General features: G+C 46.6%; 8 protein-coding genes across 8 annotated transcripts; 3 read left to right on the top strand and 5 right to left on the bottom strand.

Annotated features, from left to right (window-relative positions):
* Positions 1-2,799: 2,799 nt before the first annotated feature.
* CLUP02_06379 (uncharacterized protein) lies at positions 2,800-2,964 on the top strand (the record flags this gene model as incomplete). The annotated part of the gene is made up of 1 exon (XM_049285379.1): positions 2,800-2,964. One exon carries the CDS (start codon positions 2,800-2,802, stop codon positions 2,962-2,964), a length of 165 nt encoding a protein of 54 aa, XP_049142522.1.
* A 3,387-nt stretch (positions 2,965-6,351) lies between these two features.
* CLUP02_06378 (methyltransferase domain-containing protein) lies at positions 6,352-7,300 on the bottom strand (the record flags this gene model as incomplete). Its single annotated transcript, XM_049285378.1, has 2 exons — positions 6,352-7,171; positions 7,230-7,300. The coding sequence occupies 2 exons, from the start codon at positions 7,298-7,300 to the stop codon at positions 6,352-6,354; spliced, it is 891 nt and encodes a 296-aa protein (XP_049142521.1).
* A 1,266-nt stretch (positions 7,301-8,566) lies between these two features.
* Positions 8,567-10,678, top strand: CLUP02_06377 (phenylalanine ammonia-lyase; the record flags this gene model as incomplete). The annotated part of the gene is made up of 1 exon (XM_049285377.1): positions 8,567-10,678. The coding sequence occupies one exon, from the start codon at positions 8,567-8,569 to the stop codon at positions 10,676-10,678; it is 2,112 nt and encodes a 703-aa protein (XP_049142520.1).
* A 364-nt stretch (positions 10,679-11,042) lies between these two features.
* On the bottom strand, positions 11,043-12,021 carry CLUP02_06376 (uncharacterized protein; the record flags this gene model as incomplete). Its single annotated transcript, XM_049285376.1, has 2 exons — positions 11,043-11,601; positions 11,669-12,021. The coding sequence occupies 2 exons, from the start codon at positions 12,019-12,021 to the stop codon at positions 11,043-11,045; spliced, it is 912 nt and encodes a 303-aa protein (XP_049142519.1).
* Positions 12,022-12,598: 577 nt separating this feature from the next.
* CLUP02_06375 (uncharacterized protein) lies at positions 12,599-12,832 on the bottom strand (the record flags this gene model as incomplete). The annotated part of the gene is made up of 1 exon (XM_049285375.1): positions 12,599-12,832. One exon carries the CDS (start codon positions 12,830-12,832, stop codon positions 12,599-12,601), a length of 234 nt encoding a protein of 77 aa, XP_049142518.1.
* Positions 12,833-13,245: 413 nt separating this feature from the next.
* On the bottom strand, positions 13,246-15,188 carry CLUP02_06374 (uncharacterized protein; the record flags this gene model as incomplete). The annotated part of the gene is made up of 11 exons (XM_049285374.1): positions 13,246-13,413; positions 13,452-13,543; positions 13,715-13,962; positions 14,007-14,067; positions 14,125-14,206; positions 14,291-14,427; positions 14,484-14,617; positions 14,676-14,763; positions 14,817-14,998; positions 15,033-15,110; positions 15,136-15,188. 11 exons carry the CDS (start codon positions 15,186-15,188, stop codon positions 13,246-13,248), a joined length of 1,323 nt encoding a protein of 440 aa, XP_049142517.1.
* A 703-nt stretch (positions 15,189-15,891) lies between these two features.
* CLUP02_06373 (uncharacterized protein) lies at positions 15,892-18,448 on the top strand (the record flags this gene model as incomplete). Its single annotated transcript, XM_049285373.1, has 3 exons — positions 15,892-15,904; positions 15,964-16,111; positions 16,195-18,448. The coding sequence occupies 3 exons, from the start codon at positions 15,892-15,894 to the stop codon at positions 18,446-18,448; spliced, it is 2,415 nt and encodes an 804-aa protein (XP_049142516.1).
* Positions 18,449-19,636: 1,188 nt separating this feature from the next.
* CLUP02_06372 (IBR domain-containing protein) lies at positions 19,637-24,571 on the bottom strand (the record flags this gene model as incomplete). Its single annotated transcript, XM_049285372.1, has 10 exons — positions 19,637-19,756; positions 19,811-19,827; positions 19,875-20,565; positions 20,638-21,308; positions 21,381-21,620; positions 23,011-23,026; positions 23,150-23,190; positions 23,867-24,032; positions 24,102-24,147; positions 24,258-24,571. The coding sequence occupies 10 exons, from the start codon at positions 24,569-24,571 to the stop codon at positions 19,637-19,639; spliced, it is 2,322 nt and encodes a 773-aa protein (XP_049142515.1).
* Between the last annotated feature and the right edge of the window lie 636 nt (positions 24,572-25,207).

Here is a 25,207-nt window from a genome sequence, read left to right as displayed (position 1 = left end):
ATAAAATCTCTAAAGTATTTAACCTTATTATATATAAATAATAAGTAAGTATTTTCGGTAAGTCTTTAAAATATACGATTTTATAAAAAAGAGGGCTTAATTTCGTTAACTATACTTAACGGCCTATATAGTTCTTAATAGCCTATATAGCTCCTTTACGAGCCGCTTAGTATTTATTTTTAATTATTTTTATAAAATACCGCCCTAGAGGAGGTAAGTTAAAAAAAGAAGCTATTTAAAAATTATAAAAAGTACGAGGCTTAGGAAGCTAGAAGTATACGGGATAGCGGAAATTAGTAATTAATAAAGATCCTAAGACTAATTATTATATCTTTTTATAATAATATAAACGTTTACCGCTATTATTATAAAAAGAAACTACTAAAACCTACCCTTTTATACTAAATAAAAAGGAGGATCTTAGTAAGTACGATAGCTAGCGATTTAAAAGGGTAGTAATAATCGCTAGAAATAATAAAAACGAGAGTAGTAGTAAGACGGTAAGAAGAAGTAGGAATCTCCTAAACTTTAATAAATTTATTAAGTAGTAAAAGCACGGATTTATTATAACTAGCGCGCAGATTAAATATATCCTTATTAAAATTAAATACGCTAGTAACTACTAATATAGGCATAAGCTAGAGTACGATTTTTAGTAAGTTAAGGTAAGGAAAAAGAGAACAAAACCCGATCTTAAATAGAATCCTAATCTTTTATAAATAAGTAAATATTAACCCGGATTATTAAGGGACGTAAATATATAGAATTACGGATTAGCCTAACGGTAAGTAAATTAACGCAGTATTAATTTATTTAACTAAGGTTTACGAAAAAAAGGGGCTATAGGAGTAACCCCTATTTTATAAGATCGTAAATAACCTTAGCTACTAGTTAGATAAATAGTTCGCGAGCGTAAGCTTAAAAATTATAAAAGTAGTTAATAGATTCTTCTATAAGCGAGGGGTATTACTAGCGTAATTATAATTATAAAAGCTATACGAAATACTAATAACGATAATTATAGAAGAGGAATTCGTATTATAAAACTAAGTATAGGTTAATAGAGCGTATAATCGCTTTAATAAATTTAAAAAAAGGGTAAATAACTTAGATCTCTTCCCTATAATTACTAACGGGAATCTATCGTTATAAAAAGATATACTGGGGTAAAATATAATATTAGAAGTATAATAATTAATAATTCTACCTATTTTGATTTATAACTCGTTATCGTTATTAATACGAAATTCGGCGCCGATTAGTTAATAAAAAAAGAAATAAACGACCCGAAATTATTAATAATACGTAGCGACGTAGGGATCGTATATAGAGACTAAAAATCTAGCGGTAAATACGAGGTAATTTATAAACTTTAAAAAGATCTTTTTAAAAAAGAAATTATACTCTAGGGGGAAGTATAAGGTTTTATAAAAAACCTTAATAATATTTTATAATTACTATAAAAAAGTTAGAATTAGGGAATATTAATACTATTTAATAATTAATATCGTACTCGTAGGTAAAGCCTTTAATTATTATTACGAAGCGGTACGTAATCTCGATCGAAACGACTTTTTTAGTATAATTAACGTAATCCGAAGCCGCTTTAAGACTTATAATAAGAACTTAGAGCTCTTATTTAAGTTACGAGCGATTTTTTTTATATTTATAGCTAGGATAATAGAGGGTAAATCGTAAGTAGAGATTTTTAAAAAGCTTATTAATTAAATCGATAAGCTAGTAAAAACCTAGCTAAATAAGGGGATAAATAAGTAGAAAGTTGGATATTTTTATACTATAATTTAGCGTATATTAGAAGTAAAAATAACCCTATATTAGGTACCCGAAGACTACGAGACGCTCTATTCGAGGCTAAGATCTAGTTTTAATATTAAAGCGAAAATATTATACTAAACTTACCTCTAGGCGTACGACGGCCCTTATTAATAATATTAGGTCGATCGAACGTATAATAAGAAAAAAAAAGAGGCTAAATACGGTAATTACTAGTAAAGAGGCTTAGATTCGTTAAATAAGTAGAGATTTAACTTACGGGTAGGGTAATAAAAAAGGTAATATTATATTTATAAAAAGGATAGATATTAGTTAAGTAACTACTCCGAGGAAGAGCGTATTAAATTATATAAATAGTATAAAAAGTCGAGGGTAGTAAATAGTAAAACTAGCCCTTATTAATTTAACTAATTCTTTATTATATATAAGAAAAGATCTGGGGGTATAGAACCTAGCGATAATAGCTAAAGTAGCGGCTTAAAGTATATACCCCTTATAAAAAATTTAGAAAATAAAGAAGATCTTACCCTCTATACTAACAAATTAAATTATAATAAAATTAACGATATTAACTACTCTTTTTTTACCCCGTTAGCCTTTAGAGGATATATAAGGCTAAACGAATAGAGGGTAGTAAAAGCTCTTAATAAATAAGTTTTTATTTACGGATAATAAGGGAAGGTTTTTTAAACGACGGATATAGAGGCGGTCGAAAGGGTAAATCTAATAGGGCCGAAGCCTATTCTCTTAATAATTAAAAAGAAGATACTATCTTTTTTAATATTTAAAGAAAAAGAATATAGTACTAAGTATATCTAGGGGTAGCTAGAGGGGTCCTTTTTATATTACCTAAATCCTTCGAATACTAAGCTTATATAAGTATTTTATATAAGTAAAAAGTACGGCCTAAACGATTTTTATAAGATTATCTTAAATACTAGGGTATTATAATAATTAACTAAAAAAAAAGGGTAATACTAAGCGTTACGGAAGATCGCGCTAGTAATGCTTAATATATTAATAATAAGTATTATAAGGATTAGTTTTAGTCTAAGTAAGGAAATCGTTGCCCTAGGTATAATAAAAATAAAAACGTACTTTAAAATAATAACTTTTTATATTTTACCCGTTAATACCCTATTTCTCTTATATTTAAAAAATATAGATTAACTAGGTATTATATTTAATAATACGAGGAATAAAATCTTTAGTAATAAGTACTTTAAAATAGTCGAACGACGATAGGGGTATATATTTATAAAGCTTATTAACGATACGAAGTTAATTAATTACTTAACGGAAAATAAGCTTAGAAAACTATATTAGAAATTTAGGTACTTATTAGTTACGAAGTTATATAACTTCTTAAAGTAATTAGGTAATAATAATATCGAAATAAGGGCGCTAAAGTAGTTAATAAAAGTATATTACTAATACTAAATAAATACGTAAAGCTTATATAAATTTAAGTTTAAATTACGTAATAAGCTTAACTTTAATTAGGAAATCGTTGTTAATATTTTCTATTTAAATAGTCGGCTAGTACTATATATAATCGACGTAGCTATATCTTTTTAAATAGGGCAATTCCTTTAGGATTTATAAATAAAAATAGTATAAGTAGCCCTGCGAAAAAGCTAAATCGATATATACTAAGGACCGCTAAATAGTATTAAAACCGACGCTAGTACTAGCTTTAAATTAATAGAATTTAAAAATAATATAACGGCCTACGATATATAGCTAAAAGTCGTACCCGTTAAAGCGTACTATAGTATTAAAAAAGTAGAGAGGGCATACTAGTAGTTAAAAAGGGCGTTTAGAATTATTAAAAAGGAAAATCCGGATTTTACTAATAACGAATACCTCTAAATAGTACTTAAATACTATAACGATATTATAGGGCCTAACGGACTTATGTTAACGCTATTAGTATTTAGAGTATATTTAAAAACAACCTTAGCCTTACTACTATTACTAAGTATAAGCTAACGAGCCCGAGTAGTTAAAAAAGTAATATAAGTATTGCGCAAAGTAAGTATAAAAAAGTAAATTAATAAAGTAATTACTATATATAATAAGCTTAATAAAGGGGATAATCTAAATATATTACTAAATTTAAATATATAAGTATAGCGCGAAATTACTTAATAATAAGCTAGGCTATATAAATTAATTTTTGTTAACGAGCGCTTTTATATAGTTACGAGAGATCGTAACTAACTACTCGAAGTATTAATTATAGTAATTAGACCGTACTATATAAATCTTAACGAGGTAATTTCTAACTTATAAAAAGAAGAAGAGCTAAGGGAAACTATATAACCCGTAGTAAAAGTATAAGAAATTATCCTTAACAAAATTATCGTAATAGTACTAATAAACGACGAAGAAGAAAAAATTACTAAAAGGGTACTAATACTACCGGTAAGACGTTATAAAAGACCATAATAGTAAGCCCTAATATAGTAATTTATTATTAATAATAAGGTAATTAATACCTTTTATATAGTAAAAAAAAAAGCCGATTTCGAGCTAGCAGTTAAATTACGTAAAGAAGGTATAATTATAACTACTAAAAAGCCGTATAAGGGATTAGATCTTATTAAAATAGATATTCTTTATAATTAAGGGGTCTATTAATTTATCCTATATAACTTAAAAAAATATATAAACCTCTATATATTTAAATTATAAATAGTTCGTAAGATTAAAAGAAAAGGAATACTCTAATTATACGAGAAGTTTAGATACGTAATTTAGGGGTACGGCGATATTAAAAAAGCGACGCTACTTATATAATCGCTTACTATATAGCGCTATAGCTAATAATTAATAATAGTATTAATAATATCGTTACGGAAAAAGGGATATAAAATTTAGAGCCGTAATATTACCTAGGCCTATACCTAATCGGCTATAGGGCTTATAAGGAAAATTCTAGCTTATTTACTAAAAGAAATAGCTAGTAAGTACTTAAAAAGTATAATTATTAAAGTACTTAAGCTACTATATAGGCTCGTAGAATCGGGTACCTATTAGTAGGCTACTTACTACGATTTTTATATTAATTAATTATTAATAATTACTTCTACGTACGACCCGTACTTATTAATTACGGAGTACGAAAGTAATTAATTTAGGATTATTAGAATATAGATTAACGATATATTAGGCCTATTTAATATTAATTTTATAAAAAAAGAGGATAAGGAGCTTTTAAAAGCGGGCTTCGTAGCGAAGCTAAAAGAGGTCTTTATAATAAATACCCTTTTAGTATTTAATAGCGGGATTTTTATAATTAAAGGGGAAACTATTATTGTTTAGTAAAAGGGGTAAGGTAAAAAAATTAACTTTATTAATCTAAATATAACTAATATTAAGAAGCGGTATAAGGCTAAGCTCGTATAAGGGGTATATATTATAAGTATTTATTAGCCCAAAGTAACGTTTAATTACGTTAGGGTAGCGTAGGCTATAGATTTAACTAAACAAGACGTCGAGGTACTTAATAAGTAGTTTAAGTAATAGTAAATAAATTTCGATCGAGGTCTCGTTTACTACCTAATTAACTTTACGATTAGTAAGCTCTACGTCTTTATTAATAAGTTATTTACGAATAATAACGACCTTATTTCGTAATTAGAGTATATTATTATCTTAGCTAACGAGAGTATAGGTAAGAGTGAATTTATTATATATAGTAATATAATTTATTACTTATTAACTAAAAGTAAGCGAGTAACGAGAAGTATACTAACGTTAGAGGTTTATAGTATAGTTAACGGCGTTAACCTCTCTTACGTAATTTTAATAATATTAAAGAAGATTACTAATCGAATTAGCTTTTTACTTATTCTAACGGTTATTTATACTAATTCTTACTTATTATATAAATACCTCGTTAAATTAGGAATAATAAAGAAAAAGAGGCTTATAATTAATATTATAGCCCTTAGGTAATCGTACGAAAGGCGCAAAATACTTAAGATTCGTTAGATTAATAATAAAAATAACCTCGTAAACGCTTTTATAAAAGTAGTACTAAATAAGGGATTAGAGTAATTTATAAGTAATAAAAAAGCTATTATATAAATAAAAAGATAAGTTATATAAAAAGAGTAAAAAAAAGGGGGAAAGGGAGACGACTTAATAAACGGGCCCGAGGTTAAATTATACCTCTAACTGTAGTAATTAAATTAATAAAAAAAAGAGAAAGTTAGTATTAAATTAGAAATTTAATTCGACCGTAGTATATAGCCGACTATATAGGGGCTAATTAGGGGCCCTATTTATAATTATCGTAGCTAGCTTAACCTACGGTTAGAACCTCCTTTTTATACCTATTACGTAGATATTTATATAGTTTAATTAATCTCTTCGTTAACTACGGTTCGAACTAACTACCCTATAATAGGGATACTAACAATCACTAATTACTAGAGGATATAAACAGCAAGATGTACTCAATATTAGCCAGCCCAAAGAAAAAAACAAAAGAAGTCAAAAACATACACACCCCAGCTCCTAGCTAGAAACCGCATCATCTGTAAGCTACTACTGAGCTAGCTTCCTCCCAATGGTGACTGTGTACTTGACAAAAATTCCTTCCTCCGCCGATGACGTCTCAAGGCACTCCTTTGTCAATTTCGAAACATCTTCGTCAGAGTATAAGTCCCGCTTTGTCAAAATCTTTCTGAGAAGATCTGGGAATGCCTTGAGAAGAGTTCGTTGCGCATAACAACCGACTGCTGCGCTGGGAATATTCTTCTCAGACGGCACCATCGAGAACTCAAACGATCGCGTAAGAAGCACTTCGAGCCCGGCGGCTCTCATGTGATCCCCGACATGATCACCAACTAGAATATCCAGTCCCATAGCCTGCGACTCCTCTAGAACTGCTTGGTGCCAGGACCAATTTCCGCTGAGCTTTGTCTGTGTACCTTGGCGATAGTACTCCCAGGAGCAGTCCTGATGCTCGACGATGGCACCGGGCTTCAAGAGGTGGTGGACGCGTGAAAAGTACTCTTTCCAGTCGTCGATCGCGAGGAACAGCATACGTCCGAACACGTAGTCCAAGTTTTGCTCCTGGAGTCCCTGCTCTGACAGATCTTCCATGATGTTGCCTTTCAAAAAGGTGACATTGGTCGGAGCTGAGGCTTTGACATGGTCGGGGACGGCAGATAGATCAATCCCGTACGCCCGAGAAGAGGGACATTGTCTTGCTAGCTGGGTTGTGGCTACCCCAGTTCCACAGCCGATGTCGAGGATTTTCGACTTGCTCGGGAGAAGTCTCACGTCGAAGAGAAAAGGCTTCCCACCCAGCATAGACTGAATGGCAAGGGCCTGCTCATCAAGACGAGCTTGCTCGGGAGTACTAGCATAGTAAGCTTGTGTAAAACGAGACGCCTCGGTGGGGTACCAGTAGTACTTACTCATTGGGCAAAACGTATGGAGAAGAAGTGTCATGATACGTGCGTTCGGCGTACTGCGATGATGTTGCCATGATGGATTTTTATAAAACTTTTGCAAGCTTTGAAGAACAGGATATCTGATTGGATTATTGTTGTCTTGTGGTTGAATAGTAGGTATGTTTAAACAGAAAGTAAATTACATGATAGATACTCATACCCCTTTGCAACTTATATAGATATCAGACTCCAGACTCCAGACTTTCTATCGACGGGGCCATTGAGGGGTAAATTGTGCTATCATTGCCATGTTAGTCGAAACCTTGTCCCAAAGTAGCGTTGTGCTATTTCGAAATGTTGAGCAATTACGCGGCAATCGAGGTAGATTATCCTCACTATCTGTCATGCGAGACCTACTCCGAATAGCCTCACTTTAAGTTTGATGGATTCCGCCATTGATGTAGGCCGTGTAGTTGAGGGGTAAGTCTTTTTTCACGGATGGCTCGAACCTTATCCTGAATGCAGCGTTTTTTCAATACGAATCTGTTGAGTCATGAAGATAATCAATCTCACGATCTATTAACGATGAGAAGCCTTTGCAGCACGTGTGTGAATAGCTTCATTTTAAGTTTGAGACATGCCATGGGGCCCGAGCAGTATAAAGATGCATTCGCTTGAATTTTGGAATATCTATTCCGCTGGATCGCCAGCGTTCGCTTGTGAGGGAGAGGGATAAGCACGTAAGGTAGCGTCTTTTAGACTTCTCACGATACTGGGCAGAAAAATCAGATTTTAGACCGAAAATCAGTCCAGGTGCATCCGACGACAAGAAACTAAGAGCAACACAGTTCGCACCGCCAATTCTCCAAGGAATGTGGGTAAACTCATGATTGCGGCATCTTGTATGACTGGTGGAGTTCTCTCCGTGCACTTGACTTGAATAGCGGCAGCTGCGGTCGATCAACTTGTGAAGAACATATCGTATAGAGACAAGATAAGCAATGATCCTCAATATTCCCGTAAGATATCCGAGTGCATGAATCGTGTCAAGGGAAGCCCTCTTGGGTCTTCGAGGGTTTCGAAGCTTGCAGCTGGCTGGGTTTCCAGAATGAATGGCGCCGAGCCCTTAAGACCTTGAGGACAGGAAGAACGAGGTTGAGGAGCGAGAATCGCAGTCTACGTGCTATGATTTCTTCGCATCCGAGTATGTATAAGTTGGACTACTTAAAACTAGACTGACATGCTTCACTCTTGCCGTCTCCATCACTCCTTGATACATCATCTTTCACCCAGCTGAGCACCGTCCACTCATCTTCAAGCTATCTTTTGTCCAAGTCCTAGCTTGGGCTTATCCTACAATCATGTTGATGGGTCATCTCCATCTTGTGTCCGGTCAATGGAAACATCTCCGGCAGCTGCTCGACTCGCATTCCCATGTCGTTGTAGACGGCCAGACTTTATCACTTTCCGACGTGGTGGCCGTCAGCCATTATCACGCCTCGGTCTCTTTAACATCGGATACCAACACCATCAACAAGGTCCATGAAAGCACCGCCCTGTTGCGCTTGAAGCTTCGCCAAGGAGCCACAATCTACGGCATCACAACAGGATTTGGCGGAAGTGCCGACGTGCGCACCTCTGACCATGAAGAACTGCAGAGAGGACTACTGCAGCTCCTCCAAGTCGGTATCCTTCTACCTTCCGACAAAGGATCAGATTTCTATGACGAAAGTCATCTTGGAACGCAAGCCTGGAGAGAGCATGCCCTTCCTACCTCCATTGTCAGAGGAATGCTCCTCGTCCGGGTCAACTCTCTGCTGCGTGGCCATTCTGGTGTCCGTCTCGAAGTTCTAGAAGCTATGTTGACCCTGCTGGACAATCATGTCACTCCTATAGTCCCGCTGCGTGGCAGCATCTCAGCTTCTGGGGACTTGATACCTCTATCTTACATTGCTGGCGTTTTGGAGGGCAACTCGGACGTCTACGTTGCTGTCGGCGCGCAAAGACCAAAGTTCATGACTGCGAAAGAAGCCTTGAAAATGATCGGCCTCGAGCCGGTGCGGTTCGAAGCCAAGGAAGCCCTGGGTATCACAAATGGTACTGCTACGAGCGCCGCAGCGGCCTGTGTCGCCATGCACCAAGCTCATCAACTCGCCACGATGTCGCAGTTCCTTACCGCCATGGCAACCGAGGCGCTTCGAGGCCGGCAGTCGAATTACCACCCGTTCATATCCCAGTGCCGACCGCATCTGGGACAGGTGGAGGCTGCGTCCAACATACTACGTTTCCTTTCCGGGTCCAAGTTGACCAGAAAGGGAGACGACCATGCCGAAGGCCTCGTACAAGATCGATATCCTCTTCGGACCGCTCCCCAATGGATCGGTCCCTTGCTTGAGGACTTGATGCTAGCTCAACAGCAAGTACAAGTTGAGATCAACAGCACCACGGATAACCCCCTCTTTGACGTCGAAACCGGAACCGTACATCAAGGAGGTAACTTCCAAGCGCTGGCTGTCACTTCCGCCATGGAAAAGGTCTCGTCCTCCATGCAGCTGTTGGGTAAACTCATGTTCGCCCAATGCACAGAGCTTCTCAACGCCAAGCTCAACGATTGCCTGCCGCCCAACCTCGCCGCCGACAACCCGAGCAAGTCTTTCACTACCAAGGGGTTGGACATCACCATGGCAGCGTACATGTCTGAGCTGGCCCACCTATCCCACCCTGTGTCCGCGCATATCCAGAGCGCCGAGATGAACAACCAGTCGGTCAACTCGCTCGCGTTGATCGCTGCCAGGAACGCGTTGGAGATGACCGAGATCTTGTGCCTCATGGTGGCAACGTACATATACGCCCTCTGTCAGGCTCTCGACCTGCAATGTCTCCATCTCGAATTTTGCAACGTAGCGAGGCCCGCGATGCTAGAAGTTGCTCAGAACTGTATCGGGTTTCCCAGAGCCGCCGATGGAGCGGACGACATTGCCCAGCGCTGTGGCGAGATCCTGCTCCAGAAGTGGAACGGCCTGGCCAACCTCGACGTGGAAGATCGAGGCCAAGCTGCTGCACGAGAAGCGAAGGGTGGACAGCTCGAGGTCTTGGCCCCGTACTTCGAGAGTATGCGGCCTGAGGAGTTGATCGTTGCCATCAAGGCCATGGACGCTTATACCAAGCAGTCCGCCGAAAGAATCAGCCATGAGTATTGCAAGACACGCTTACGGTTTCTGGAGAACCCGAGCACAGGCGCATATCTCGGGGTTGCTTCAAAGGCAATCTACAAGTATGTAAGGAAAACTCTGGGTGTCCCGATCCATCGCGGTTTACAAGACTATCCAACAACGTCGGGGACCAACGGAAGCCCCGGTGAACCGGGGAAGAAGACCATCGGCACCTTGACCAGCGAGATCTACATTGCGTTGCGCAATGGGTCAATGCACGACTTGTTGATGTCGACAGTTTCTAGTTTAGACTCTAAGTAGGACCCTGAGCAATGTGAAAGATTATCTTGTTACCTGCAATGGTTCTTCGCTGAAGAGCCACTCTAATCTCTTTTACGCTATTGAACAAATGCTTGATGGACCTAGTGCGCTACATGGGTGCAGGAGAACTTTTTGATATTACAGATTCTTATGTGGGCAACCGGCACGCCGGCCAGGCCATGATTTTATATAGTACATCGTAGAGTGGAAAACAGCTATAAGACAAGCCAAGAAGGTCCCTTTCCAGGTGGGGGGTTTCGTATCATCTTACACTTCGCACGTGCGCCGCGCCATCATACATCATTGAGTTTCTTTCTTCCCAACAGGATTTTCCCCCTCCCAAACAGAGTCATTGAAGTTGAATTTAGGCGTTCACGAAGCCCTTGACGTTGCTCAACCACCGGACATACTCGCGCTGCTCCTTGACGTCAATGTAGTCGGGCGCGAAGACGGCCAGGGCCTGGGTGATGCCGCGCTCCTCGAGGTAGCGCTCCATCAGGATCTGCAGGTCCTCGTCGAGGCTGCCGAAGGGGGGGCCGGGGTAGATGTCGCTGCGGGCGTGGGCGACCTCCGCGTTGGAGGCGTGAGCGAGCTTGCCGTCCTCGTAGTAGAACATGTTGTCGACGACGATGGCGCCGTCCTGAGCGGTGGCGTCGATGTTGAGGGCGCCGGGGGTCTTGCCGGGCTTCTCGACGACGATGCTCAGGCGGCAAGGGGGAGCGGCCTCGTCGAGGTCGCCCTCCTCCTCCTCGAGCTGCTCTTCGGCGTTGGCGGAGCGGGCGCCGCCGGATGACTGGACGCCAGACTGCTTGTTGGGGTTCTGGACGTCGGACTCGAATTCCTCGTCCTCGAGGGCGCGGTCCTGGTCGTACATCTCGGGATCGTAGTTGGCGAGGTCAGCGATGGAGAAAGTGATTGTGATCCTAAGGTTTTTCTGTTAGTATACCGTTTCACAGTGTCTGCTAGACGATGCTCGGAATGCAAACTTACTTCTCCTCGCCAAACTTGCGGATGAGCTTGACCTCCTCCTTGCCAGGGGTGTCTTGGAGCTCAAAGGGGCTGTTGTCGATGAAGTCCTTAACGCTCGCGGGCAGCTGCTCGTTCTGCTTCACCTCCTCCTCGAACTGAAGCTCGCTCTCGAGCTTCGCGACGAGCTCAGCATCGGTCTCGCCGGCGGCAGATTTCCTGAAGGCAGAGCTGGAGAAGGCTGATGCGCGCTGGGTCTGAACGGCAGCGCTCCATGAGGCGGCCTTGATGAAGGCACTAGGGCGCGCGGTCTGTCTGAGAGAAAGGCGGGAGAGAGCTCTGGGCGCGGAGCGCGCGACGGATCTGATGGAAAGCATGATGGGCGGTGGACTGAGGTGTTGTGTTGAGAGGTCGTGATGGTCAAGGCAAGGGGAGGTGCAAAAGCTTGTTGGAGGAGGGTGGAGGTGGATTGGCTGGATCTGCCAGGTCGCAAAAAAGCTTTGGAGAGCTCCCAAAATTTTTGACATCAGATCACAGTTCGGCGAAACCTTTTGCCGGGTTACACCGCACCAGCCGGGCGCTAGGTGGAGCGGAACCGTCAGGGACTGGACGGCAGGGACCATTCTGCAAACACTTTGTCAAATTCAGGCACCAGACCAAAACTCCACTGCATCTGGAATCGATCCACAGAAGCATCTTGATTTTGACGTTATCGATACGGAATCTGAGCTAAGCTTCAATAGGTAGCAACAGGATCCAGATGTACAGACACCCAGAATCCTCCGTGTGAAGCTGGACTCGTCTTCAAGAAACCGTCTCATTGTAACAGACATCAATGTTCAAGGAAATGGTAATAAATGTTTCTAGCTGGCCCGCAGCTAGCCTACCAGAGAATGGTTCTATCGTTTTCACACTCCTCGTCCATGTTAATTTCCCCCTTCCTTTATCCTACTCCTAGTGAAAACTGATGTGGCGTGACACTGATGATGGTCGAGGGATGCGACGGACCCTCTCTTTACACTTCCAACAGTGATTTCGGGTACAGCTGCGGTCACTACCTATGCCGGCGTCACAGCTTCCAAAGACTCCGTTCTTCTTGGCAAGGAAGCAGGGTCTTTCCGATATCAGGACCGTATCTTGGTGACTGCATACGTTGCAGACGCGGAGGTGTGTAATGTATTTGCACATGGCTTGCTAGGTGTCTATATAAGCATCTGTCTTTAGTGCGTCAGACTGTAGGAGGTGGCTCACATTACTGAGAGGCTTAGCTCAACGATGGAAGGCTTATCGCAAGTATTGAGAAAGATTGAAACAGCTGGAAAGATTGGCGAGACGGTCTAGACAATGAGAATTGCAGCACTTGTAGAGTATAACGCTCCAACAGTGATGAATGGGAGCGCGGAGACCCAGAGATTCGGCTCTATGATATACCCTTAGAGATGACCGAGCGATCCTGCGTGACAGGGATCCCGCCCGAGATCCAGCTCATCGATCCAGCTCAACAAGAGCCCGGCCCCGGGCCGCCATCGTCGTTCAACAGCATGATGCCCTTCTTACTCTAAGCGCCCAGCAAAACCTTGCTCCTTTGTCCTGCGACAATCTCAGACGCTGTTCTGTTCACAGCATCTCACCATTGTGAGAACAGCCTTGGATCGAGTAGAGTAGATGGGTCCATCCCGTCCACAAGACTCTGCAGGCGTGTTACCGTCGAAAGCCTCGCAGAGGAGTAGACCGGCGGTGTAATGTAGCACTTGGAACTCGAAGGGAAGCTGGGTTTAAGTATAAAGTGGGATAACGATTCGTTGACAAGGTGGTCCCAATGGCCTGGTCTAGGAGGCTTGGGGCAGATAAGATGCATGATCTGGACCTCCTTGGCCAGTCGGGCATGGACAGACGACACTGTGGAAAGGCGTTGTGCAGTGAAGCTGTAAGGTTAGGACCTTTCGGTTCTCGGCATCATCGTGACTATTGGCGTGCAACATGTAACTTCGATGGTTGGGCGATCTGGGGCGAAGATGATCATATAATACTAGGCTACAAGGATCTCAGGTAGGGTTTGCCGAGCCTCACCCAAAGTTTCGGAAGTGACTGTTTCATACAAAAACCGCCACGTTGGCTCTTCATATGACGCTGCTTCGATCTCTGCCGCCCGCCTCTTTCGCAACCCCCCTCCGAAGAACCATCGGTATGGCGCGCGATTCCTATGAACCCACATGCTCTCCACGTTTGGGGCCCCTTTGCCGAATCCCCCTTTGTGTAACGGCACAGGAGAATCATGGCTCAGACGCTGACGAGCCAGTGATTTGGCTATGCGTGGTCTGCTGTGATCCGAGCATTGGGCCTTTCGCACCTCAACATGCACGGTTGCTGTATGTAACCGGAGAAATTTGTCTGTTGGCCAAACAAGAACTCCGATACAGTGCCTGACCTGTCTGAGACATTGCCCGCGAAAAGTGCGCCCTTCTATAGTGGCACCGTACGAGGAGCCGGATACAGAAATTGGAGCTGACGGTTAATCCCCCATCCTTTCTCCCGGTGTAATCGATGATGCTGCGTCAAGGCCTAGCGGGCTCGTGGCCTCATGTTTTCCCCCAAACGCCGAAAAAGAAAACGCCATGATCATGCTGTAAATGCCAAAAACTAAACCCTGGGAGGGAAGCTGGATGGTCTGACGTTCCCGTCACTCGTGATCTTGACCCAGGCGAGGTTGGTGAGGTAAGCCCATGAACCCTCCCAGCGGTCGAGTTGGATGATGTTGGACGACGTTGTGAGGTCAGGAAGGTCTACAAAGATGTTAGAATGCCGCAAAAGAAAGACACCTTGTCGGGAGCCAACTGACAGAATCCGATCTTGTACTCTTCTTCAAGGTTGGAGATTCTCAGCTTGAGCAAGTCTTCCTTGGCACTTGCAGGGCGGCCGGCACGGCGGGTCTTCTTAACCTCGGCGTACTCCTCATCGTACTGGTGCACAAACCTGGCAACGTGTCAGTGTTTGCTCAACATATGTGGGCTGTTCGGCTTCTGCGACGTACTTGCTGATGAGCTCCTGAACGGCGGCCAAGTCGAGGGGTTCGGATCCCTTCTCCTGAATTGCCTTTTGGAAAAAGGAGGCACGGTCGACTACCAAATGTCAGTTGGAAAGTCTCGATGTTTTTTGGACAGTGATGTCTTACTCATGGGCTGCTCCTTCTTGTTCTTTGAGGCGTGGAGCTTTCCTAGCCTTTGGTCTCTGATCGAGGCCTTGTGAAGACGCTTGGAGTCTCTGGAAAACTCATGAAGGGCTAGGTCATGGCCATTGCGCTTCTTCGCAATGTGCTTGCGAGCCTTCTCTAATGTTGAGGGCATCTTGACGGTACTGGAAAACAGAGCGAGTGAGACCGGTTCAGTACACAGTAAGATTGGTATCTGAAGTCAATGATTCCCAGAGTTGAACAAGACGCAGAATGAGATTTGCGATGGCACTGGTTCTGTGAAAGTCGGTCTGTGCCCCACCCGATGAAAATCCCATCCGAGTCTGCAGGTGCGTTTGCTGTGTGCACGGACATTGGATGAAAAGACTCAATACCTGCTGTCTCCACTCTAACCCCAGGAAGGGTCCAATGGCCTTCAACCAAACCCGGGCAGAGTGACGTTGCTCTGGATATCCCAGTCTACGCACGCTAATCCTTTTTGGGGGGCATTTCTCAGCATGGTCCCTGCGTAAAAATAAAGATTTAAAAAAGAAAAAGACAGAGAGAGAAAGAGAACCGGGAGCCGCGATATGAGTCTGACGCGGTGCGGTGTGTCCACCCGCGTTCCAATATAGCAGGCCCAGGTCCCCCCGGGCGATTCCACCGTCCCTTTCCCGTGCAGGAAGCCGTGATTCACTCCACCTGCACACTTTCGCTCCTCCGATCTCAGCATCGTGGTGAATTTCTGTCGACCTCGCCTTTTCCCCTCTTCCAGTTCTCCAACCTGTCGTCGCGTTTCCTCCGTACAAGTGGCATTTCCGAACTCGTCAACGTAGCGCCCGAGTGCTTTGTTTACATTTGCCCCCGGATCACCTGACTTGGCGTTCCGACTTCCACTTCTTACGCGAACGACTTGCCCACGCGTCATTCTCTCTCAACGAATGGACTGAGCATTGATCTCCCCTTGACGACCCCGGCTTCTGGCCTGTGAATCGGACTGGAGAGACACGTAGGCAACCTTCAGGAAATATTGACTTGCCAACCTTTGAGGACCTGCGAACACTTCTCGCGATCAACAATGGGCGTCTCAGGTACATTTCCTCCCTTGCTTCCCGCCTGGCGAACCTCCTTGCTCACCAAGAACCCCTAGGCCTGCTTCCGTTGCTCAAGTCCATCCACAGGCCAACGGAGTTGAAGAAATTCGCCGGTGAGACGCTCGGCGTCGACGCTTACGGATGGCTTCACAGAGGAGCCATTGCCTGCGCTGTTGATCTGGCCAAGGGCAACCCCACCCGCAAGTAAGTGGCCCTAGCAGTGCGCTGTGCATGGCGCGCTTCCCAAGCTACACAACCAAAGGTTTGTATGCCTAACCTTGCCTCAGATATGTCGACTTCGCCATGCACCGGGTGAGGATGCTCAAGCATTTCGGCGTCACACCATACATTGTCTTTGATGGCGATTTCCTTCCCAGCAAAGCCGCCACCGAGGGATCCCGCGCTAAACGTCGTGAAGAGAGCAAGAAGTCTGCCATGGAGCTTCTCAGAGCCGGAAAGTCATCACAAGCGGCCCTCGAGTTTCAAAAGGCCATTGATGTCACACCAGAGATGGCTCGCAATCTCATTGACGAATTGAAAAAGATGAATATCTCGTACGTCGTCGCACCGTACGAGGCTGATGCTCAGCTTGTTTACCTCGAACGCCAAGGCCTCATCAACGGCATTCTATCGGAGGACTCGGATCTTTTGGTTTTTGGTTGCAAGCGGCTCCTCACGAAACTTGACCAGTACGGCAACTGTATCGAGATCAACCGGAGGGATTTCTGTGCGGTTCGGGAGGTTTCTCTTACGGGGTGGACGGATGACGATTTTCGCCGAATGGCCATTCTCAGTGGGTGCGACTATCTCGAGGGCATCAACAATATGGGCCTCAAGACGGCCTACCGGATGATTCGCAAGTACAAGACCATCGATCGACTGGTCCGGATGATCCAGTTCGAGGGCAAGCATCGCGTTTCAGAGAATTACATGTCTCGGTTTGCCCAGGCGGAGCTGACATTCATCCACCAAAGAGTCTATTGCCCGAAAGCGAAACGGTTGGTATGTTTAACAGAACCAGAGGAAGGCAAGGGTGTGGAGGATATGCCGTTCATTGGTGGTTACGTCGAGCCGGCCATGGCTACGGCAATTGCACTCGGAGATGTCAACCCCATCACCAAGGAGACCATCATCCCCGCGCCCATGCCTGGCTCCAAGACCGATACGAAGAGAAGACATTCTCAGTCTGCAGAGGCCCTTGCGGCTGTCTCTTCATCATCGACTCGCACGCGGCAACCGACCAAACCGATTGATTCGTACTTCAAGGGCCACCAGCGTATTCCGATGGGTGAAATGGACCGCAACTGTTTCTCTGTCGACCCAGAGAGAGTTGCCGCTCTTACTCACAATGGCCTGGTACCCAGAGTCTTTCCACTTCCTAGACCATATGTCGATGGCACTTCATCATCACAGCCTACCACCAGCTCTCGCCCGACACGAACCGCCCGTTCAAATACCTCCCCTCGCCTCTTACGACGACGGACCGAGCCCATCCAGGACTTACTGCAGCAACATACTCCTAGCAGCTCTGACGGAACCCGTCGTATCACCGTCGGTGACGCGACAAATACTATAGACGACATTGATGCACTGATGAGAGGCGGTTCCCAACGGCCTCCCAAGAAGGTCCGTCTCTGTGCAGACACAGATATTACCGAAGCGAAAACTGAGGAATCCCAAAAGAGCAAGTTTTTCTCCAAGAACGGAAGCTCCACCAACAAGAACAAGGACAGTTTCCTATTCTCAGACGACTCCATCGACGAGGCGCTACTGAATCTCCCTGACATTGATGGGTGGCATGCCCCGAAGCCCAAGTCAATCGCGGTCTACGAAGAGAGCCAGAGCACGGATACAGGTACGGAAGCAACTGCCGGTACGGACAGCCAGTTCAGCAAGGACGGAGAAGTATCAGCCACGCCACAGACCGATCTGTCCGAAGTAGAAGACGTCGAGCCAAGCAAGCCTGTCTCGTCGCTACCAGAGAAGGACATAAAACGGACGTCATTACAGCGATTTGCCTTCAGCTCTCAGCCCAGCCCTGCCGCCTCAAGCCAGCCCGACACGCCGAGCACCATTGCCTCCCAGCATTCATCAACTTTCACACCCTCGACCGCTGCTCCCTCCACTGCGGCATCCTCGATCACATTTTCGGCTAGCTCAATTGCAGCTGGCACGTCAAAGGCCACTCCTCTTCTCACCCCGCTACAGCGGATGGGAGCCCGTGCCCTCCAGCGCAAGAACCCGCCTGCCCGGCGGCCCCTGTCTCCTACTAAGAGCACGATACAGCGGAGCCCCAAGCGCAGTCCCCGGAAGAGCCGGCTACTCAAGTCATTCCCCGTCAACCCGTCGTTTGTGCCTCTGCCCAAAGTCGATCTGGCCGAGGTGGAGGCTCTGAACGCGCCGTGCGGAAGCGAAGACCAGATCATCCCCGATAGCGACGGCGAGAATGACGACGATGTCTTTGCCCACGACCTCGGCCAGAAGGACGACGGAGACTCCGTGCCCAAGGCGCTGAACCTTTCTCGGTTTGTATACAACTGAAGCAATTGTTAAACACATGTCGATGCGATACCCACAAACCTTGTGTCATTATTTTGTTCTATCCAGTTTGGAAGCAGGCGTTAAGAGTCACGCATCATTGAGGCGCCATGGGCGCGTCTCCTCCAGGGGAGTTTCCTGGGCACCCGGTCATGTTCTCCATCTCCCCCCGACTCAGACCAGGGGCGGTATTTGATGGTCGCTATTCAAGATAAGGTCACCGAGGCGTACAGGCAGGAAGGCATACAGCATGCATTATAATTTGGCATGTCGGCGGTTACAAGGGACTACAGAACATGAGAAGCATGCCGGAAAGTCAAGAGAGACGGGGTAGCCAGGGTTTCTTGTATGCATTGTAATTACTAGGACACCATGGAGTTTTTAAGTAGTGATGATGGGAATACATCATGGCCGGAAGACCTTTTTTTCTGATGAAACATGTGTCCCACTGCTTGTGATCGGCCTACAGCTTGATGAGTCAATGTTAAAGTCATTACTTACCACAACCTACCCTCGCAGTCATCTCTTATCTATAGGGTTGTCGCTGTGAGGTCGTCCGTCTTTTGAAGGATCTATAGAGCTATACGTTCAATCTCGGCCCGGACCGGGAGCCGCCTAGCGCCCACTCCCACCTCATTACAGCCCTTTCCATATGAGCGTGCAAGGAACCACCAAACAGTACCCGTCGGCCATAAACAGACAGACAGAATTGCAAGTTATCCTGATTGTAAATCTCACACGTCTCATATGATTCACACATCTATATCAGAAGATGGAATCCGGGATGGAAAACTGGCAAGGACGTGGTTTTGCCCAATGATAAGAAAAGAAGAAGCCCGCCGTGCCTGGGACACTGGGCATGTAACCTGAAGACCTATACCATACACAATGCTCATGATGCGCAAGCAGTCATTCCCTTGCCTTCCTTTACTATGAAAGAGAGAGGAGAAAAAAAGAATTCCAAGTCGTTCCATACTTGGAACACTAAAGTGATGACCCCGAGGCAACAGCCGATCCTTCCCCATGTTGATTCCGTTTCTGGGTCTAATGCCTTCATCTTCCGAGGTTTCCGTCTCAAAACCCACGCCACAAATCTTTTGCGTGACCCTCTGAGTCCACGCTTCTGTGTACATCCATACCAAGCCCAAAAAGCGATCCGCGAGCCTCACGAACCATGCCAATCGTGTTCCTTCACCACGGCAGCCGCCACTGCCTCACCACATTGTCGACAGGGAAGGGCTCGTTGTAGAAGAAGTCGTCGTCGCTGTCTTCATCGAATTCGCGCTCCACCGGGGCCGCATCATCCACGATCTACTGACGACGACTGCTTGTGGCACCGACTGGTGAAGGTCCGTGAAGATCTACGTTAAATGTCCAACGTCCTATTCCGGTCAGTTCTTATTCGATCGGCTTCATGTTGCGAACATACCATTGGCCAGGTTGTCTGCAGTGTCTTCAAGCAAGATAATCCTTCGCTTCTTGCAGTATGAAGTCTTGTCCATAATGTCGACTTTCAACTTCTTGTCACAGAGCTCCTGGACGGGCTTCTCAAACATCTCTGACAAGGCCTCGACAGCCATCTCAAGGTCCTTTTGGTTATCTTCAAAAATCTCGGTCAAGTTGTTGCGCGCCAAATAAAATGCGAAGGCGTAGGTCCACTTAAGAGTCTGCCGGCAAGTTTGCAGTGTTTGTGAGGCCTGGTTCAGGTATTGAACCTCAATCCAAGACATGCCCGAGGCTGTCTGAAGCTGGACCATCTTCTTCTCCGTCTTATGGTAAATGTCTTTGTCTAGCTTGGCAGACTGTTCGTGATTGGCGTATCGGTTGTAGTAATGCAGGTAGCGTTCCAGCGATATGCGGGACTTGGCCTGGGCATCACGCGCATCTGTACCACTCTTTTCCTCGAAACGATTGCAGTTGTACCAGCTCGTGCCGTGCTCCGACCATAGGCCCATGCACATCCAGCAGAACTCATGCTTGCACTTTCGGCATGTCATGTGGTTGCAGCCGCCGTTCTTCTCGATTGTCGAGTTGCACTTGGGGCACTCCTTGGTATTGGCCGATATCCAATTTGCAGTCTCCGAATCGTCTGCGCATTTCTTCAGCCATCGCTTGACAAGCTCACAGGGAGCAGGCTGATGGTCAGTTAAAATGCAACCAAAGCAGAAGCGGTGACCGCAACCGCATGCTACTGTGGGAACGATTCTGTCCAAGTCCTTCTTCTTAATGGCGCATTCCACGGCATTTGGGCAGTCGGGTGCAGGGCACCACTTCAGGATCTCCTTGTCCTCCACGTACGTCCGATTTAACAGCTCGTGGTATCGGGAGTTGAGATCGGCTGCAACGAGCAGATCCAAGGACTTTGAATCGATGATGCGGCCGCAGCCCTCGGCCGGACACTGGATACGAGCCGCCTCGCCTTCTTCGCGAATCTTTTGAGTCAAGTATTGGCGGTAGCAGTCTACGCAGTATCGGTGGCCGCACTTAAGAGAGAAGGTCTGGAGGCCCTCCTCGTCTTCGCAGCAAATGTCGCACATGAAACCCGGAATAGCTTCAAGCTTGGGCGGGCCAGCCACGTTCGAGCCAAGACCTGCAGCCTCCAAGACCTTGTTGGGAGCGTCCATATAGTCCTCGATCAAACGTTCTTTGTTCCACCTAAAGTGCCGCAGCAATATCGCGACATCCTCCTTGCGGATGTTCAGGATCATGTTGACCTCGTCAATCATGTCATCCTGTTGACGCTGAATATCCTTTGGTTCGTAGACTTTGAATGAGATGTCGTAGGCCACCTTCTTTTTGTTGTCGGAGTCTTTGATCATGCCCAGGTCCTCGGGCTCGTCTTCGAAGTCATCTTCATCGAAATCTGTGGAGGAATCAAAGACGTCAGTCTGTGGCTTTGAGGCCGGAGAGACTCGGTTGAGCGGTGTATACATACCATCGGGACCAGACATGTCCTCGCCGCTGTCATCCTGCATGATCTCGTCGTCGCTCGAGGGAGCCGACATGAAGTCCTCCTCTGAACCCATGCCGTTGCTCGCGGTGGTGACGGGGGTTGGGGGAGCGTCCTGTCCAGCAGCCGAGGCGATCCTCTTCTTTGTCGCGGTGTCTTGGTTGTTGGAGGATATCGTCGCCTCAGCGGCCTTTCTCTTCCGCGTAGTGGGAGGAATGGTGCCGACTGCAGATGGAGGCGAGGGAAGCGTTTCCGAGGGGGCGGAAACGGGTTGAAATGTATAGGCGGGTGAGACACAGATGACGGAGATGGAGAACGAGGATCAGATCCAAACGAGGGGAGAAGGAGTGCCTGCGTTGGGCGCCGGTCGCGGTATGGGAGTCACTTGATGGGTGGAGGGGTAGATTGGTAAGTTGCAGGCTGCGATGGCCCAAGGCTGAGGCAACAAACAGGTACAAAGGCTGGGAAGAGCCGGGCAGGTTATACAAAGGTGCTCGCAGTATGTGGTTGTGCCGAGAAAGGGCGGGTTCGAGGTCGGGCGAAATCAGTCAGAGCGGTAGGCGGCAATAAGGACCTGGCTCGGTTGCCTGCGGTGTAGGAATGCCGCAAAGATGAGTGCGAGGGCGGTAGTCTAAGGTATGGGTGATGGGTGTGGTGGGCGTGGATATGTGGATGTGAAAGTGGGATTGGAATGCGTTGCGGGAAAGGTGAACGACCTGAGTGAGCAACTGAGCGTGTGGGATGTGGGTGGGATGAATGGGTGGATAAGGTAAGGTATGTAGCGGGAGGGAGTCGGATGGTTTGGTTTGGCAGTCATAGACCGTCAGGACCAGGCAGTGACTTCCTTCCCGCCGAGTGACTTGTTGGATCCAATGACGGAACTCAGACGTCGGGGGTGTTGGTTGGAAGAATGCACTGGAGGGAAGAAGCCGAGTGACTTCGTGAATAGCGGGCGACATCGGCAAATGTCAAGTACCTCGATAGGGCAGGGGACAAACCCCCCGCTGGGCTGGCGCGGGCTTGCACCGTGAACTACCGGTACTTACTGTGTAGGGGCAGGGCCAAGGGGGACGGGAGGACGCTTCCAAAGTCACTCTCACCACACACTCTGGTAGCTCAGCCCTTGCAACTCTTGGTATTAATGTCACTGCACAGGCTGACTGACTCTAGGGAATCGTTTAACATGAACACCATCGACACTACGTTCCAATACCCATCTCCTATGTCCTTGGGATTATGATGGCGGGATCCAGTCCCAAAATGAGTAATGTGAGTGAGTACCTTCCCTAGGTACCCCAAGTACCTCCATGAAGGTCAGGAGTGAGGGGGAGCATGGTCACAAGGGTAGAGATGCTTCTATTTTGCGCTTCCAGCGCTATCTTTACATCCACGGATACAAGCCTAGGGAAATTGATCAGGCACTGATGAAAGAGGCGGGCTTCAGGCACACGACTCGATAAAGTACCTTAGTCTCTCCAATCCCGCCGGGGAGGAGACCAGTTCTCAAACTCCCCGGGGGCCAGATGCAGCCCCGTGCCAGTGTCATTGCAATAGTCGTTGGCCAGTGATTGTGTTTGACGGCGTGCAGGTGACTCCATGGACCTTTGGCACTCACAATTTGGTCCTTGCCTCTGGGACAGTCCGGAGTTGGGCGATGAGGGACTCAGGAGTAGGCCAGGTATACGGATACCTAGAAGCGAAAGGGTGGTCTTTGGCTTTGGGCTTGATGCATGGCATGACGGTGGACGACTCACAGAGCTGCCCTGAGCGCCACCACCACCCTCGAGAGTGTCACCTAGAGTCAAGACTCAGTGTTTGTCGCTCGATAAGCAGTGCGGAACCTGACGGAACTGCCCCTCGCTTTCTCTTAGTCATTCATCCTTATCGATAACGACGTCGCATTCTCACGTTATTTGCCCCTGCATTTGTCAGGCGGGAGCGGCCCGGCACCAAGTGGCTCCGATGTCGCCGGTCATCGGGTGCATGTCGGGTGTCCACAAGTGCCCCCGGCTCGGCCAACTTTGGCCCCGAGGTTTCCTTGAGCTTCGGTGTTGCAAGCCTGACAAATGCGATAGTCTCATCATTGTCAATTACCTCAGGTACTCATATCGTGTCTGACATGATAGCTTTCTAAGCAGACGAAAGAAGCATTCGATTTCTTTGTGGACCCCCTAGGCCGATACGTGAAACACCATTCCTTCTCAGTGCTGTCAGTCAGGGGTTCGGATTCGGAGACACGTCTTTTGGGTTTGTCTTTGAATTCAAGCTGGTATTCGCGATGCATATTGCATCTTCTTTCAAACTGCAGCTACCTAGTCCAAGTGGCCTTCGAGGTTCTTTTTCTTGTAAATCTTTGCAACATCGCGACTCCGAGTCCATGTCTTCTCAACCCAAGACCTTGTCGGCCAGGGAAACTGTTCGCACTGTCAGCTAGTTCTCATAAGGCGTGTTACGGGTCCTCGAAATCTTACCTGCGGTACCAATGTTATCGGGCTCAACGTGGGCCTCCTTGACCTTTCCGTTCTCGATCACGAGGGTATAGCGCTTGCTGCGGTCGTTGCCGAAGATGGCCTTGCTGTCAAAGTCGACGTCGAACGCTCTGGTGAACTCGCCAGACGGGTCTCCCAGGAATCGAATCTTTCATAATGTTAGCATGCCAACGCTGCCTCGGCGCAAGGCAAGGGGGGAGAGGGTATGGCAACATACTCCAGTCTGGGCGGCGGGGTCCAATTGGTCACCCCAGGCCTTCATGCTACTCGGTCGTCAGTATCAATCGCTTTCTTTCCACAAATCCTTGCTCTGAAGCCTCAATGAGGCTTCCAATCCTCCAAAGGCGTCAAGGTCCCGGAGAGGGAAACCTACACAAAGGGGTCGTTGACGGAGACGACAAAGACGGGTCCGGCCTCCTTGAGCTTCGGGTGGTTGATGTACGAAGGGATGTGGCTCGCGGAGCACGCGGGGGAGAAGGCGGCGGGCACGCCAATGATGAGTCCATTGGTGACCTTGCCAAACTCCTCGGCGAGGTTGACCTTATTACCGGGCGAGTTCTCGACGAGGTCGACCTCGGGCACGGCGTCGCCAACCTTGACGAAGGCGGCGGGCGTCGAGTGGAAGGCACGCGCCGGCACGGCGGAGCGGGTGAGGGCGAGTCTTCTTGCGGCGAAGCGGAAAGCCATTGTTGTGTCTGTGAGTAGCTAGGTACGCGTTTTGAGGATGAAGCTGATGCGGTGTGAGTGTGGAAAGTTTGGTAGATGCTTAAGCTCAATGACGAGGGCGCGAGGCTGGATAATATGTGTTTGTGTTGGGAGCTTTCCGTTTTCCTGGGGACAAGAGCTTGGGGGGGAGCTTTGGTCTTTTCCCCAGACGCTGCCCTGGAGCTGAAAGCTTGAGAGGGGCCGCGCCCACTGCCACTGCCCGCGCCAATTGAGACATTTGCTTGGCTGAGCTCGCAAATTGCCATGACATCAGACCAACGTCCAATGGCAAACGTCCCCCCTGCGTCCGGCCCTCTTCCCCCTGTGAGACAATCATTTTGTACCTACTTACCTAAGGTACTGTATCCATAGCCAAATTTAGTGAAGTTCTGTGTAGGGAACACTACTAGGTGTGTAATAATACCAAGATGTTAAGAGGCTAAAATCCTTCTGGCGCGGTCGTGCTGGTCCACCGTATTTGTTCACAAGCCCCGGGGCGCTGCAACGCAAACTTGACTTGTCATGCACGCCACCAATAACGTCTGCATCTCGTCAACATCTGCTTTCTTTTTCCGTGATACTTGCTTTTATGGCGCTGTCTCTCAAGGTCCTCGGGTC

Source organism: Colletotrichum lupini, chromosome 3 (assembly GCF_023278565.1).
Source record: "Colletotrichum lupini chromosome 3, complete sequence".
In the NCBI taxonomy this organism is placed as follows: Eukaryota; Fungi; Ascomycota; class Sordariomycetes; order Glomerellales; family Glomerellaceae; genus Colletotrichum; species Colletotrichum lupini.
Note: the sequence above shows the minus strand (reverse complement) of the source record. Positions and strands in the feature narration are given on the sequence as shown.